This window comes from Rosa chinensis, chromosome 1 (assembly GCF_002994745.2).
Source record: "Rosa chinensis cultivar Old Blush chromosome 1, RchiOBHm-V2, whole genome shotgun sequence".
Classification (NCBI taxonomy): domain Eukaryota; kingdom Viridiplantae; phylum Streptophyta; class Magnoliopsida; order Rosales; family Rosaceae; genus Rosa; species Rosa chinensis.
In genome coordinates, this window is record NC_037088.1 from 1519444 (window position 1) to 1534218 (window position 14775).

The 14775-nt window shown below is 37.0% G+C and overlaps 1 protein-coding gene and 2 long non-coding RNA genes across 3 annotated transcripts; 1 reads left to right on the plus strand and 2 right to left on the minus strand.

Annotated features, from left to right (window-relative positions):
* Positions 1-1778: 1778 nt before the first annotated feature.
* Positions 1779-2337, minus strand: LOC121050993. The gene is made up of 2 exons (XR_005804699.1): positions 2191-2337; positions 1779-1950 (listed from the first exon to the last, which is right to left on the minus strand). It is a non-coding gene; the product is annotated as an uncharacterized LOC121050993 (long non-coding RNA).
* Positions 2338-2703: 366 nt separating this feature from the next.
* LOC112181485 (ribonucleoside-diphosphate reductase large subunit) lies at positions 2704-4776 on the minus strand. Its single transcript, XM_024319845.2, has 4 exons — positions 4284-4776; positions 3978-4039; positions 3803-3890; positions 2704-3666 (listed from the first exon to the last, which is right to left on the minus strand). Exons 1-4 carry the CDS (start codon positions 4509-4511, stop codon positions 3472-3474), a joined length of 573 nt encoding a protein of 190 aa, XP_024175613.1. The 5' UTR covers positions 4512-4776; the 3' UTR covers positions 2704-3471.
* A 4693-nt stretch (positions 4777-9469) lies between these two features.
* LOC112182589 lies at positions 9470-10837 on the plus strand. The gene is made up of 3 exons (XR_002929511.2): positions 9470-10059; positions 10156-10240; positions 10437-10837. It is a non-coding gene; the product is annotated as an uncharacterized LOC112182589 (long non-coding RNA).
* Positions 10838-14775: the final 3938 nt, after the last annotated feature.

Consider the following 14775-nt stretch of genomic DNA (forward strand, 5'->3'; position numbering starts at 1 on the left):
GAACAACATTGAGAACAATATTACTAAAGGCTGAACAGCTACTCTTCCTTGAACCTCTTCTTCACTTCATCCAAGCTTTCAATGTCCTTGTAAGCACAGACAAATTGAAAACAAGTAGAGCATCCTACATGATCACACAAATTGAACAGTAAGTACACCAAAGCAAAAGACTTGGTCACCTTGATCAGCCTTTAGGCTAACTAAACTATGACTGCACCAGATACTAGTATATAAACTAAACAGATACTTCTTGACTGAAAAAAAGATACTCGTATATAAACTAAACAGAGAACAAAAAAGAAAATAATAGAACTACCTGTGAAACCACCCTTTTCTCAAACCCTTGGGAGTTATCACCATATCATCTATTCTGGACATATCACATATGGCAGGACCAAAAATTAGAACAAGTGGAGTCTGGAAAAGAGGAAAAAAAAACCTTCAGACTCCTATAGACATTGTGCATCATTTACAAATAACTAAAAAATATAAACCTCTCTTACAGCCTTGGTATGACTCTGAGTCATAATGCAAGGTCACTTCCAAATCTCATATAAATGACTTTATCTCTCTGTTTTCAAATACCTAGCATATCAATAATCTCAACTGCAATAGTATTCCAGTCAATCTTTGGAAACATTTGTGCTCCCCAGAAACAAAAAGTTCTTTCAATTTCCTGCACACCGTAAACATCTAAGTTTACAGTCAAACAAAAGAGCAGAATTGAACTACCTTCAAGTACAATGAATCATAAACTAATGAGTAAAAGCTATATCTAGTTTCCAAAACACTACTAGAATTATGGCCCCAGACATCGGCCAAAAACCGATGAGAAACAAAAACCCGACCGATGTCTTTGTGGGTGATGAGAAAGATCCGGAAAATGCAGACATCGGTTTTTAGCCGATGTCTAGTATTCGTGTAGACATCGGTTCCTAATTATAAATCGATGTAAATAGGTTTAAATGATAACAAACTTACATGTTTTACTATTGTTAAACCCACATTTTATTGTATTTAATGCTTAAAGAAATATAGATTACACAACACAAGTTTGCGTTTTAACATCGTTATTGATTTAAGAACCGATGACTGATACTGTTACAGACATCAGTTCCCATTTTGGAACTGATGTCTGGTACTCAGTAACATATCGTTTTTGACAAAAAATCGATGTTTGTATATTTTTAGTAACATCGATTTCCATTTTGGAACTGATGTCTGGTACTCAGTAACATATCGGTTTCGACAAAAAATCGATGTCTGTATATTTTAGTAACATCGATTTCCAGTCTGTATATTTTAGTAATATCGATTTCCATTTTGTAACTGATGTCTGGTACTCAGTAACATATCGTTTTCGACAAAAAATCGATGTCTGTATATTTCAGTAACATCGATTTTCATTTTGGAACTGATGTATCTGTATTACTAGACATCAGTTTTTATGGTTAAAACTGATTTCAACTTTATATCTAGCCATCATACTAGAAAGTACGTCCGCGCGATGCTGCGGGTTTAGGCGATAAGAGTAATAGTCACAATCTTATAATGTTTGCCGAATATACTATCGTTTTACATATCATAAAAGCTGGTTCACAAACTTTTTCACTAACTCTTACAAACTCTCTCTAATTCTTCCATTATCAAATCTATACATTCCTCCATTTCTGCCTTACAGAACACCTGATTTACAAAGCCAATTACTAATTGCATAGTCCTCCAATTTACTGTAAAGTTTGTAGGCTAATTCTAATCTAACAAAAACAACGAAAACCAACCATAAACTCAGAAAATACTTGATCACCCTCCAAACCATTTGACCACAAACCTGAAAATGCACAACAAAAGAAAACAAAAGTGTAAGACCTACTCAAGCAGCTTCGTGGCTTACCACTTGGTTGTTCACTTGTTCTTCAAGGATAGAAGTTACCTCTCAAATGAATACACCTATAACCAATTCAAGCAATATATACTTAACTGTAGATGATTAAGAAGACAACAAACATTGGGAGGGCAAGCAATGAACAAAACCCTCAATAGGCAATGAAAAGAAAAAAATAACTGAGAAAATTATATTCCTGTATGTACTAAGGCTACCCTAGGAACACTTTTTCACTTTTCAGGATGTGTATTGCATATTTCATTCTACTCATTAAAACATATAAAGAGCTGAAATATTAAACCAACCTTCGTTGAGACACAGTGCTGCTGCTGCACTTGGAAAATAGCACTTGATGACAGGATGCAAAAATTAGTACTTTTGGTATTGCCCTGTGTGGCCAAACATGACCACTGCCAAACCAAGAATTTGTATTTATGACATGAGAACAATTTGCAGCATTGGAGATCGATCTGAGTTTCAGGTCCCTAACCACGGCCCTAAATGATAATTGATCTTTTGCACATTCGAGTAGCTGGTTTGCAAATATTCTCTCCAAGGTATACTTACTGTTCCATGAAACAAATGAAATGAATTAAGCTTATATCCACCACATGAATATTTGAACAAACTACAATACTATATAGAAAAGAAGACAAAAGCATGAATATGAACCCCACAGTAGACATACCTGGTTGTTATGTTAGCTAACCTTGCTTTGGTACGTGGCCTTGTTAAAGAAACCTTTTTTATTGCTTGATCACCACAACAGCATATCTGCAAAGAGGAAACTATTGATGTATGTGTGCACTCACCTCCCACTTGTGCCTACATAAACATAGGTCATCTTAGTTGCAAGCATGAAAATTTCAAATCTATTTGTTTGAATTGTGAATATGTAGCATATAAACCCAAACTCAAAACCAACAACAAACTGAATCATCCACTTATAACCGCAAAATGCAAGATTAATATGATGAAATGCCAAAACAAGGAACAGATTTAGAACAAGAAAACTGACGAACAGAGTATAAGATTAAAACCAACGCCAGAGTAATTAATAATTAACTCTGAATATGAGTAGGTAACCCAATATAGCAGAACCAACCCGAGTCCTGAAGTTCCACAGTTTTAATAGCAAGACTGCCCTGTATCCCTGCAAATGCAGTGAAGTTCAAACAAAAAACCCAGAAATGGAAGACTGGAAGTATCGAATGAAGTCACTAAACCAGAAATTGAATGAAGTCACTGTATCCCTGCCCCTCCGAGTTTGTGATGCTTTAACCTCTAAAACTGACTTTTCTCATGTTCCTTTCTTTCCCGTATATGAATAAGTGTGTGTTTCCTTGGACATACCCATCTACAAAAGGCCCGTGTATGGATTGTATGCTTGGACAGGCATACCTGCTCCATAGGGGTGCGCAGGTGCTCCATGAGGATTCCCAAAAGGATTCAAAGATTGTGGTTGTTGTTGGCCCATCATCATCATCTGCTGTTGTTGATACATGAAGGCCTGTTGCTGCTAGTTGGCCATTGCGGTCATCTGTACAGAGGGTGGTGCGGCCACTGTGTTGGATGCATAAAAGGGATCATGAATTGGTTGTCACAGAATCAATATCATTCTTGTGTATTCCAACAGCAACCCTCATTAGCATGTGCTGAGGCCTTTCTACAACCTTCCCATGAACCTTTAAGAGGTAAGACCTCTCAAGAGTCTTGAAACCAAAGTAGTCGTAGTCAAAGTCTCGGTCGTAAATGATCTCACTGTCCAAACACACCGCATTCTGAATAGAAACAAAAGCACTGACATCAGCTATTTCAGATCACAAGTCTATTTTGTTTCAACTCCAGTATCTATCATTCCACAGTTATAGTCCAGAACACCAAGTCAAATGACCAAGAGTTGCTGAAAGATATTACCTTCATGATGATTTCATAAACATCATCAGCAATCAGAGGAGCTTCTAGCCCAGATCTATCATTGACATGGTTGTACATAATTTTGACCCTGCATCAACCACACACACTCTCATCAACACAAAGACCAAAAGACAACAAATGATAAAAACTAGCAAAAAGTCTCGACAAAACTCACATCTCTGAAAAGGACTTCTTAGTGTTCTTGTGTAGGTTTGAAACAACAATCCTTGCCGCCAACTGCACCAAATTCACATCAATTCTAGAACTCTCAGAATTCATGATCTCACTATGAACAAAACAGAGAGCTCTTTCGATCACAATTCACAAATCAATACACACATAATTTTCACAGATCAATTACAACCATCAATTACACATCAAAATTCTCAACACACAGATACAAACACAGATAGAAGCTCAACAACTAGACCGATAGTCAAATCAACACAATAAGAGATGCAGAAGCAAGGGATAGACTTACGCAGGCATAGTCAGGGTGGTTGGCGGTCATAGCGGCGGCGGTCTCAGCAGCCAATTCATCAAGCTGGCTAGTGGTGATGCCCTTGTAGACTCCGGCGTAGACCTTCTGGGCCACCAAAACCGGGTCGCAATGCTCGATGCTAAGCCCATAGCTGAGCTTCTTCAACCGGGCCGTAATCTTGTCGAAATGGACCGCCTCCTGGCGCCCGTCTCTCTTCACCACATACATGGCTCTCTCTCTCTCTCTCTGGGGAATTTCGTCGAACAAGTTGTGTGCACTGAAGAAGTGAGGAGGAGGGAGGAGGAGGAAATGGAGGCCAGTATATAAAGGGGGAGGGTAGGAGAATGAGCTCGTGGTAAGGTCGGAGAAGGAGCTCGAGGTCAGATCGGAGAACAAGCTCGAGGTGGCTCGAGTCGAAGAAGGAGCTCGAGAGGCTCGGGTTGGAGAAGGAGCTTGAGCATCTCGGATAGGACAACGAGCTCAGGCCAGGTTGGAGAACGAGGTCGGGGAATCGGGGCAGGTCAGGTTGGAGAGAGAACGAGGTTGACAAGGTTCGAGAGTTTTCAGAAAGTGAGAGTTATTAGGGTTCGATAATTTCAGACAGAGGGAAAAAAATACTAAGTGGGGGAATGAAATAATTGGTCCCCGCGTTTCTCAAAAGTTTCAAACTTAGTCCCTCCGCGTTTTTGAAAATTTTTCGAACGAAACTTTTCTCATCGTTTTATTTGGTGACTGATGTCTATAATAACAATAGAAATCAGTTTTTTCACAAACTGATGTTAACATGTTTTTTAACATCAGGTACAATCCTAACCGATTTAATAGTGGCGATGTCTAATGACATTATTCTAGTAGTGAAATCATCAAGTAACTTTAGTAAGATGATAATGAACCAAAAGAAAAAGGGACTTTCGTGAGAATTTCAGTCAGTATCTTGACAACCAAAAGATCAATAATAGCATTACTCAATGGTTAGGACAAGTTCAGTAAAGACATTTTATGGCTAGTATAGAAAATCGTGTCTTTAGCCATCAAACACCACAAGACATGCAAATAGACAAGACATGACAAAAGAGCAAGAATTATGAATCCTCATAGACTGATAAGGATTATAATTTACAAAGCAGGGGCCTACATAAGTTTGAACGAGCAGCACAAGGACATGAGACTTATTTCCGATTCAAAGAAGCTTAAACCAAGAAAAAAAAAAAAAAAGCTAAGGAATGCTTCTTCAATTACAAGAAGCAAATATGAAAAATTTACAAAGACAATATAGGGATCGGTAAATAAAGAAATCAGCTTTTCAATACGACATTAAAGATGGGGTAAACATCAGATTTTAAGGATACTTCAATACTATTAAAACTTAGTAGGAAGAGAACAAAAATGAAAATGAAAAGAACATATATAGTCTTTCATTAGTAGAAAATGAGCTTATTCAACAACTTAGTAAAAGAATATTTGTGCAGCAGCTACATATATAAATTCTTAGCTGCAAACCTTTGTAAGAAGAGAACAAAATTAATAAGGTAAATGACAATAACACTAGTTCGTGTGCATGTTTCAATTAAGAATAATCAAAGCATTCAGTTCCCTTATGAAAATCATAATAGTAAGAATAAGCAGAGCATTGAATTTGTTTGTTTCAATTAAAGTTCACAATTGAAAAGCTTTGGTTTAACTTGTAGAAAACAGAACAAACATCAACTTTGTTTTAACCACAGGTATATAAATCCCTATGGGGGGTAAAGACACTAATATGAAGAACTTTGTATGAATGAACTATGAACATGAACGGACAACAAGAATGGGATAAGAAATAGACTCAAGTGCAGCCATATAAAGACCAAAATATTACTTCTGCTATTGTGTCGGTTTGATATTAAATAGGGTTGGGAGGAAAGTGCTTCTTATGTGTTACTGTTTGATCATATTCAAGATTACATTTCAACGGCAACTTCAGTCACTCTTTTCTTCTCTTACCATCCAATCTTTCAGTGGCAGCCCCCAGATCAACAGCAGATGATGATGATACATCTGAAGAACTTATATATAGTAATACCAGGAAAAATTTTACTTTTGAAATATGTAAATATGCAAGTCTGGTTAAAACACCAGCTTTTGTACCATGGAAGGGATAACATTTTGAATTAACATTTCTTAGCTTTATGATTGTGAATCTATTACGTACAATTTAGAGAGAAAAAAAAAACTAACCCAAATAACATAGAAGGGCTACCTTATATGCGGCCCAAATATTAATAAGCCAGCAGCTTGTGGATTTAACTTATGAGGTTTGGAGGGGATGTAACTTGTATTTCCTGTGTCTTTTCATCAAGAGGAGGAGGAGGAGGAGCTAGTCATAATCAAGACATATCAGCAAGAATATATTAATAAAAATTAAGAGAAGTGATCAATAAATAAATCTTAATTTGATTACATAGTTGAGTCAATTGATGACATACCATCCACAGTTGATTCCACAGTTCATGTATGAATGAACTATGAACATGAACAGACAACAAGAATGGGATAAGAAATAAACTCAAGTGCAGCCATATAAAGCTTCATTTGAAATCACAAAGCACTACTATGAAACAAGGTAGACATATAGATAAGATTTTCAATAAGACACTTTAGATGATATAACAAAATCTAAGAGTCATTACTGCAATTAAACTTGATAAGAAGGGATTTAACAAGGAAAAGGACATAGTCTATGGTGCACACTTCAAAGAGTTCCAACAAGGATACTCAAAGGCTAGTTTTGTATCAAAACTAAAACATACAGTACAAGGATACTTGTTACCCTGAAATATTAATGGAAACTCAATAAAATTTCAGTTTGACAAGCTAACTATGCTTGTCAAATTGCACTTAAGAAAAATCGGAGGGGAAAACATTCCAAACCAATCACACCAATTACATACCAAATTAGAATCAAAGCTATAAAGAAAAGTTTGCTTTCCCTACCTCAAGTCTTAGATTTCAGTAGCTAATAAAGCCAATCATCTGCTACATACGAAAAACCCAATCCAAATGCTAACACCCACTTTATATTTCAGCAAAACTAGGCACCTAAACCAAATTTACGACAAATCATACCCAAACTCTTGGAAAGGTTGAAACAGAATGAATGGGTTTGAGAAGATAGAAAATTTGAACTTACTGGAGATAGCTGCAAGTAAACAAGAAATTTAAATCTCCGAATCCTGCCACAACCTGCATCCAACCCCAAAATTCAAAACCAAGTTTTTCCAATTTAGGGTTAATCAAAATCTGAAAATTGAAAGACCAAATAGAACCAACCATCTAGCAACCTAGATTGAGGCGAAGGTGCGAACATTGAGACTAACAGAGTCGAAATCTAGGATTGGAAAATATTGCAGGAGACAAGTGGAGCCTTGCTTTGCATTCTCTCTGAGCTTGAATGTATCAATCTGATTCCAATTTGAGTCGACCAAAAGATCAAAACTTTGAAATGGTGGATTATCGGATGAAGTCATAAACAGATCTAGGGTTTTGTTTGATGGGGAAGAGCTTACCCATGGAAGTCGCTGGGATTTAGGGTCTTGGTTGGATGAAGAAAGTCGCTGGGATCTTTTGTCGAGAGAGAAAGAGAAGAACCAGCAGATTGAAAAACCTTCTCTTTCAATATGCAGAACCCTTGAAATCCTCCTTCACAAATGGAACCCTAATCTCAAGTCAAGAAAGTAAAGAGAGGAGAATCTCACGCATCACTACGTCAATAATGGCATCAAACAACATGCTTCAGACAACTGCAAAAATTTTAACTGTTGTCTGATACTTTGGGACGACAGCAAAAATTATTCTGTCGTCTAAATTTTTGAATCAGACAACAGTGCAATTATAAACTAGACAATGATTGTTTTTTTTTATGTTGTCTGAATCCACAATTCAGACAATAGTTATTTCGTTGATGTTGTTCAAGGTTGATTAGCACAATAGTTGAGAAAATATGTTGTCTGGTTGTTTTTAATCACACAATAGTTATTACTTCTCTATTGTGCAACTATTATTCAGACAATGGTGGCATTTTGATGTTGTCTGAGTAATTTAATTCAGACAATAGTTTTTCCATGTCTGTTGTGCGATTATTATTCAGATAATGTTAATATTTGATGTTGTTTGATTATATCTTGAGACAATAGTTTTTCTTGTGTCTGTTGTGCGATTATTATTCATATAATGTTAGTATTTGATGTTGTCTGACTATATATTCAGACAATAGTTTTTCTATGACTGTTGTGCAACTCTCCTTCAGACAATAATCGTGTGCGTTTTTGTTGTCTAAGTTTTTAAACGCTGCTGCCCTAATTGAATTTCTTCACTCAGCCAAAATTCAATTTTTCAACTCCCTCCATTTCGATGAATAACACGACATCGTTTTAACACTTGGCCAAAATTCACCATACTTATACTCATCTCCAGTACTCTCTCTCATTAATCCCAATTCTCTTCTCTCTCCTCACACACATTCTCTCTCTCTCTCTCTCACACACACACACACACGCACATTTAGACCAGAAGGATTTCTTAGACACCAAATGCCGCCGGCGATGGAGGAACCTTACACGACGGCATCCTCGATGACGTTGATGATGATCGACACGATTTATGAGTTCTCGGCCCAGTGCTTCTTCGATTTCATCAAGGACGAGACCGACGACAACAAGATCAATGCCGAACTCAGGTTCGACTCTGCCCCTTCCTGTACAATTCCCTATCCCTCTTCTCTTTTCTTTATTCTTCAGTTTGTCAATTCCTTGGCTCACTTGTAGTTTCAGGTCAAATTAGAAGTGAACTTTGGTTTCAGTAGTCGCTCATTGTTTATCTCGTTGGTTTTATTGACTATGTTTCTGTTAGCCTTGTATATGAATGTTTTGGTTTGAAATTTGGAACAGGAACTGTGCAGCCTTTAGTAGACCCATGTCTTTATCTGGGCATCTGCTAAATTGAAATTTAGTCATCAAATTGAAATTTCTGAAATTTATTTGTGTTTGCCTTTTAGTAGACCCAGTCTTCATCTGGGCATCCGCTAAATTATCATAAAATTATGGATGTGAGAGAAAATGACTTTGCTACAAGCCCTCTGTAAATGTTAGTGTTGAAGTAGTCTTGGACATTAGGAAAATGTTGGTTTTACAAGAGTTGTAGACTCTCGTGTTAGCGCTACAAACAACGAAAAGGCTGCTGCCAAGGTAGCTGCAGCTAATGCCGACAGTGGAGCTCCAACAATGTATCATCCTTCACATATTAAAACTGGTTTGATCTCACTTTCAATATCAGGGCATAGTTTTCAGTCCAAAGTATTCTATTTAACTGTTAAGTTTTGATCAATTAAAACATTGAAACTCGGTGATGGTTCCAATTTAAGGAAAGTATCCAGAGAGAAAAATGATAATAATTTTTCTCTAGTTAACTTTAGAAGGACTACTTGCAGTAATCTAATTCAATGGATTTCAATATATAAATTATGGGGTCATGCATCTAGAAAAGATAAAGTACCTTGTCAATATCATTGCTGCTTCTTTTTTCTTTTTCTGTTTAAACCCGTATGTCATTTACATTTTCCTGACAGGATGACTAATAGGTATCCTGTCAACATAAACAAACAAAAAGACCTGATCAATCTTTTGGGAGCTACCTATGCTGTTGTTCTTTTCCTTGCAGCTAGCAATGCCTCTGTCGTGCAATCTATTGTGGTGGTTGAGCAGCATGAATGTACTCAGGGTTTCCTTATGCATTTGCTCAAGTAAGATATTGGAAATGAATCTCGTTTATCTATTTGATTTTTTATCATATTGAAGTCACATGGATCTGTCATTGATACAAGTTTCTGGTGCTACAGGTGGCTGTTGAATCCTAGGAACAAGGCATTGTTAGAGATTTGGAAAAAGTCTGGTTCCTACTCTATCAGGTTCAAATGATGATTGGTAAGTTTGATTTAATTTTCCAACCTGAAAAATGGTCAGATTGAGTTATGAGATATTGTTGCACGCTAAATAGGAGAAAAAATGTGAACTGCAATTTGTTGGTACAACATAACAAAATGAGAATCATTCATGTGTTGCTCTCTCATAAGTATACCAGACTTAAGCTTTGTCTAAAATGTGTCTCTCATGTGAATAGGTACTGGTTGTATGTTGCTGCTAGTTCACGTTTTCTTACATGTTGTGTTTGTCCAAATGAAAGAGAAGGCAAATGTGTCGCTGGAAGTGTTAGCACCCCAGGCATAGATCCCTTGGATGTCTTTCAAGGACATGAGCTGCTTGTCATAGAGGAAAAGTGAGCACACCATGCAGTGAAGGCTTTCCCCAAAGATGACCCATCTAAGCCCTACAAGCTGACTGCTTCCCATATATGAAACTATTGTTACATTTATATAATTAAGTCCAAATGTTGTTCATCGTAGTTTTATTGCTTTCTTTCGATGCTATTGCATCGCCCCATGTAATCCTTAGTTTCATTTAATAAAGATTGTTGTTCTTCCATAAAAGAAAATGTACATCATAAGAGTCACTTTCAGACCACTCTCAACTAAGTAAAAACAATTGTCTGAGAGAGTTAAACACATCTAAAATGATAGCAAAAACTGTTGTTGGAACCATCTTAGCACAACAAGACTACATCAAAAACCATTGTCCAATAAAAACTCAAACAACAGTTATTTAGAGAAACCTATAGTGTCAAAAGTGGACAGCCAACGCCATTTCAAGTAGTCTGTTGTGTTGTTTAAATCCAGTCAACAGAAAAAAACTAATCCTTTGATGTAGAAGCTTCATAGAGACAACAGTAACCATATATGGCGCTGTTGTTCTTTCTGGTATTCAGACAACAGTCATGTAAGTAGCCGCTCTTGTGTAAAATTTACTCAGACGACAGTTCACTACTGTTGTCTGATAATTCCATCAGACGGCACAGGCTTTAACAACAGCGCCCAGACTCATCAGACGACAGTCCAAAACTGTCGTCTGATGCCATTATTGACGTAGTGCATCTTGGAAATTCGAAAATCGGGGATTGAAGAAAAGAGGGGTTAGGGTTTGTGACTCAGAGAATCGCAGAGAGAGTAGTGAAATGAGAGAGAGGGGAAGTGTGGAAGTTTTTTAGTCTGAAAATAGTGTTGAAACAGCCGAAGTGGGAGTGAGAGATGGAATAAAAGCCTGATTAATTTGTCTGGTCCAAGGACTATACTTTTTTTTTCATGACTCAAACAACACATAAATGAAGTTATGTTGTCTGATTATCTACACATCAAATTTGAGCTAAAGAAGCAAGGAGGGAAGCTTCCCACCTATGTGCAATTAAAGTACCAATTTTGGCTCTAGGAATATATATATATATATATATATATATATATTTCTTATTCAGACAACACAAAATAAGTAACTACGTTGTAAGAGTATATATACGTAACCTACATTTCATCAAAATTTGTTCCTTTTGGGGGAATGAATGACATTTTGGATGCCTCAAAATCTTGGCAATATATCTTCCTCCCTTGGACAACACAAAGAAAAAAACTGTTGTATGACGATTTACAAGCTAACTCATACAACAGAGATAACTATACTGTTGTGCTATGTAGTACAAAAGCAGTGCATGTTAGGTAGAATTTGGAGCCAAATTTGAGTGAAGGTAGGAGGGAAATGTGCTGCCCATTATTTTTTCATCCACACAACGAAACCTTCTTCTAAGTGTTGTGGAATAAGACTCTAGCTAAATTTTTTTTAATTGTAACAGCCTTATACAATGCGAGTTTCTTATACCTGTTGTATGATTCAGTTTCCACAATCACATAATGAAAAAAAAAATTCGTTGTGTAAAAAGTGTTGTATGTTGAGGTTATTGGCCTAGTGCATGTTCTATGACATAGTAATTGGCAACAAAGCCAATCTATGCTCATCTTCATCTCCAAAGGTACAACTGAAGGTCATGCTTAACCAATCAACAAAGGTACTTGGGGGGCAAGGTGACGTGTCCTACGAGCCGAGTTTTCAATTTCTTGGCACAAAGCATCTTCATTCTTTGCCTAAGAGTTCAATTAAAAAGGTGTTCCCTTCTAAAAATTTCAAAGCATCAAAATTTGGAGTGAAGCATAAATGGCCTCCTCCATGGCCTTCTGAAGGTTAGCTAAACTTGCTTTGGTATGTATAATCTTTCTTCGCTTCCAATAAGCTGCAGTTTTTTGGTTTATAGTTTTTCTGTAGTAATCTTTCTTCGCTTCTAGTTTGCATCATTTTTGTCTTTAGTTTTCTTTCAAAATCACAAAATAAAAATAAAATGAATAAAAGATAAACAAAAAAGAGTTTCAAGTTTGTGCATTGCGGAGAATGAAAAAATCGTGTTCTTGCCTAACAGTGGCTTGAACTTGCTAATATACAGAAGAGGCCTTCGTTTTTGGCCTGAGAGGCATTCGACACGCTAAGCATATGGCACTGGCGAAATACATGTGTATGCATGTATATGCATATAACCTTGGCATCAAGTTTAGCCAGCGAAGTGGCTTTGATATATATTCGCCTTGCAGGCTAGCATGAAGAACTCTAGATATTTCTTATATATATATATATATATGTGTGTGTGTGTGTGTGTTCATACACTGCATGTATATGATTATGAAGAAAAGAGTCTAATATCTGGCCATAATTCATTTAGTATGGCTATTTGAATCTTCTTTGAATTTAATGCACGTACTATATCAGTGTGTGGTAGAGGCCAGAGGCAAAAGGTTGCTTAGCATGCCTGGGTGATGACAGATTAAATTCAAGTGTGCAGACTTGGGAGGGCAAAACATTTGCCTTAGGCTGCAGGAAAATACCAATCCCCAATGATCACCAACAGTTGCACAAGTTGAAGGAAGTTATATCCTTATATGTAATTTACTCTATTTATAAGGAGGGGCGGGCTGCACAAAGCCGGCGAAGTAGCATTGGTGTTTGTAAAGTATGTGCTCCCTGTTGAAAATTTCTCTGCTTGAATTTCAAGAAAAGAAGCATTCATTCAAAATGGAGGCAATAGATGTTAAATGTGTCTAGAAAAACATATATAATTGAATGATGGCATTGCACCTTTCCCTACAGATAAGAGCCAGCATAGTGGCTTGATGCTTTTAATTAAGCATGATTAAAACCAATGCGGTTTTAGTATTATTTTTTTTTATATATATGAAAAGACTATAGATTAAAGATGAAGGCCATGAGGACCTCCACAATTTACAGAACAAAATAGCTCTAGCAACAACAGGTGGGAACCTATCAACCCACATGAAACTATTATAATGAAAGTGGCCTAGATTAGTAATCGAATCAGCAGCAAAATTTGCCTCACGAAGAACATGTCTAATGTGATAGTGGAGAAAGTTGAAGCAATGGTCGTAATATATTGGATAATCTTCCGCAATCTCCAAGGTGGATGGGAAACTCCGTTGACTGCATCAATAACAAATTTGGAATCTCCCTCGACTTCAATGAGCTTGAAACCTCTTTCCTTACCAGTAACAAGGCTATCATGTAAAGCAATCGCTTCCACCATCGGCACAGTAGAGTTGCCAAGTTTGTTACATTGGCTAGAATTGGTTTTCCAAAATGGTCTCTGAAGATAAAACCCGTAGCAGCGGAGCCAGAGCCAAATCTAACGGATCCATTGAAGTTAATTTTGACTGTATTTTGCGTTGGGGGTTGCTAGCAGATGTTTTGTGGTGCCTGTCTGGAACGGCCAGTTGTTGGAGTTTGATTTCTGTTATCTGACGATTGTAAAGTGGCATGAGAGGCTGCAATAACATTACTTGGTTCTGCAGCATTTCCTTTGAATTCAAGGTCATTCCTTGCTTTCCAAATTTTCCAAGCCAGTACTATCACCTTTGGAAAAAGCATTTGGTCATATGGTTTAGTAATGAACATCTCTCTGAAGACTTGAGATAGCCTTCAGTCCAATCAATCGGTGCAGAAATCCCTGCAAGCCTCCAAACATGTGAAGCAAAATTACAATAACCAAAAAGGTGGTCAGCTGTTTCATTATCATCATTACATAGTGGGCAAGAATTATCATGAACTATACCAAACCTTGAAATTTTGTCTCTTGTCTTAAGTCTTCCACAGAGAAGGAGCCAGCCAAAAATCTTAATTTTCAGCTGGATGTTAAGTTTCCACATCTTATTGATAAGGGTCTATTTGGCTATGTTTGTTTGTGCTGTCCAATTGAAGCTAGGTTGCTGATTTGATTGAGAACTTCCCACTAAGAGAGGGGCCCCAAACAAATTCATCTGCTTGCTCTGAAATTGGAATAGGTATACCAAGAATTTGATTCATTGTACTGTGGTCAAAATGAGAGAGTAATTAGGTTTATTCCACTTACCTGCATTGATGTAATCCTCCACTGTGTCATCCCAGTTTATGTAAGCTTTCTGGTTGTCAGTTAACAGGTTGCAAAGTGGAAAAGCAAAGGCCTAGTTAAAAGACTAGAAGTT

Bases quoted from the DNA above. Each gene is read 5' to 3' on its own strand.
- LOC112181485 (XM_024319845.2), bottom strand. From the start codon at position 4,511: ATGTATGTGGTGAAGAGAGACGGGCGCCAGGAGGCGGTCCATTTCGAC. The intron at 4,040-4,283 runs GTAAGTCTATCC...AATTTGGTGCAG, and splicing joins ACCACCCTGACTATGCCTGC to TTGGCGGCAAGGATTGTTGT. The intron at 3,891-3,977 runs GTGAGTTTTGTC...TGGTTGATGCAG, and splicing joins AAGAAGTCCTTTTCAGAGAT to GGTCAAAATTATGTACAACC.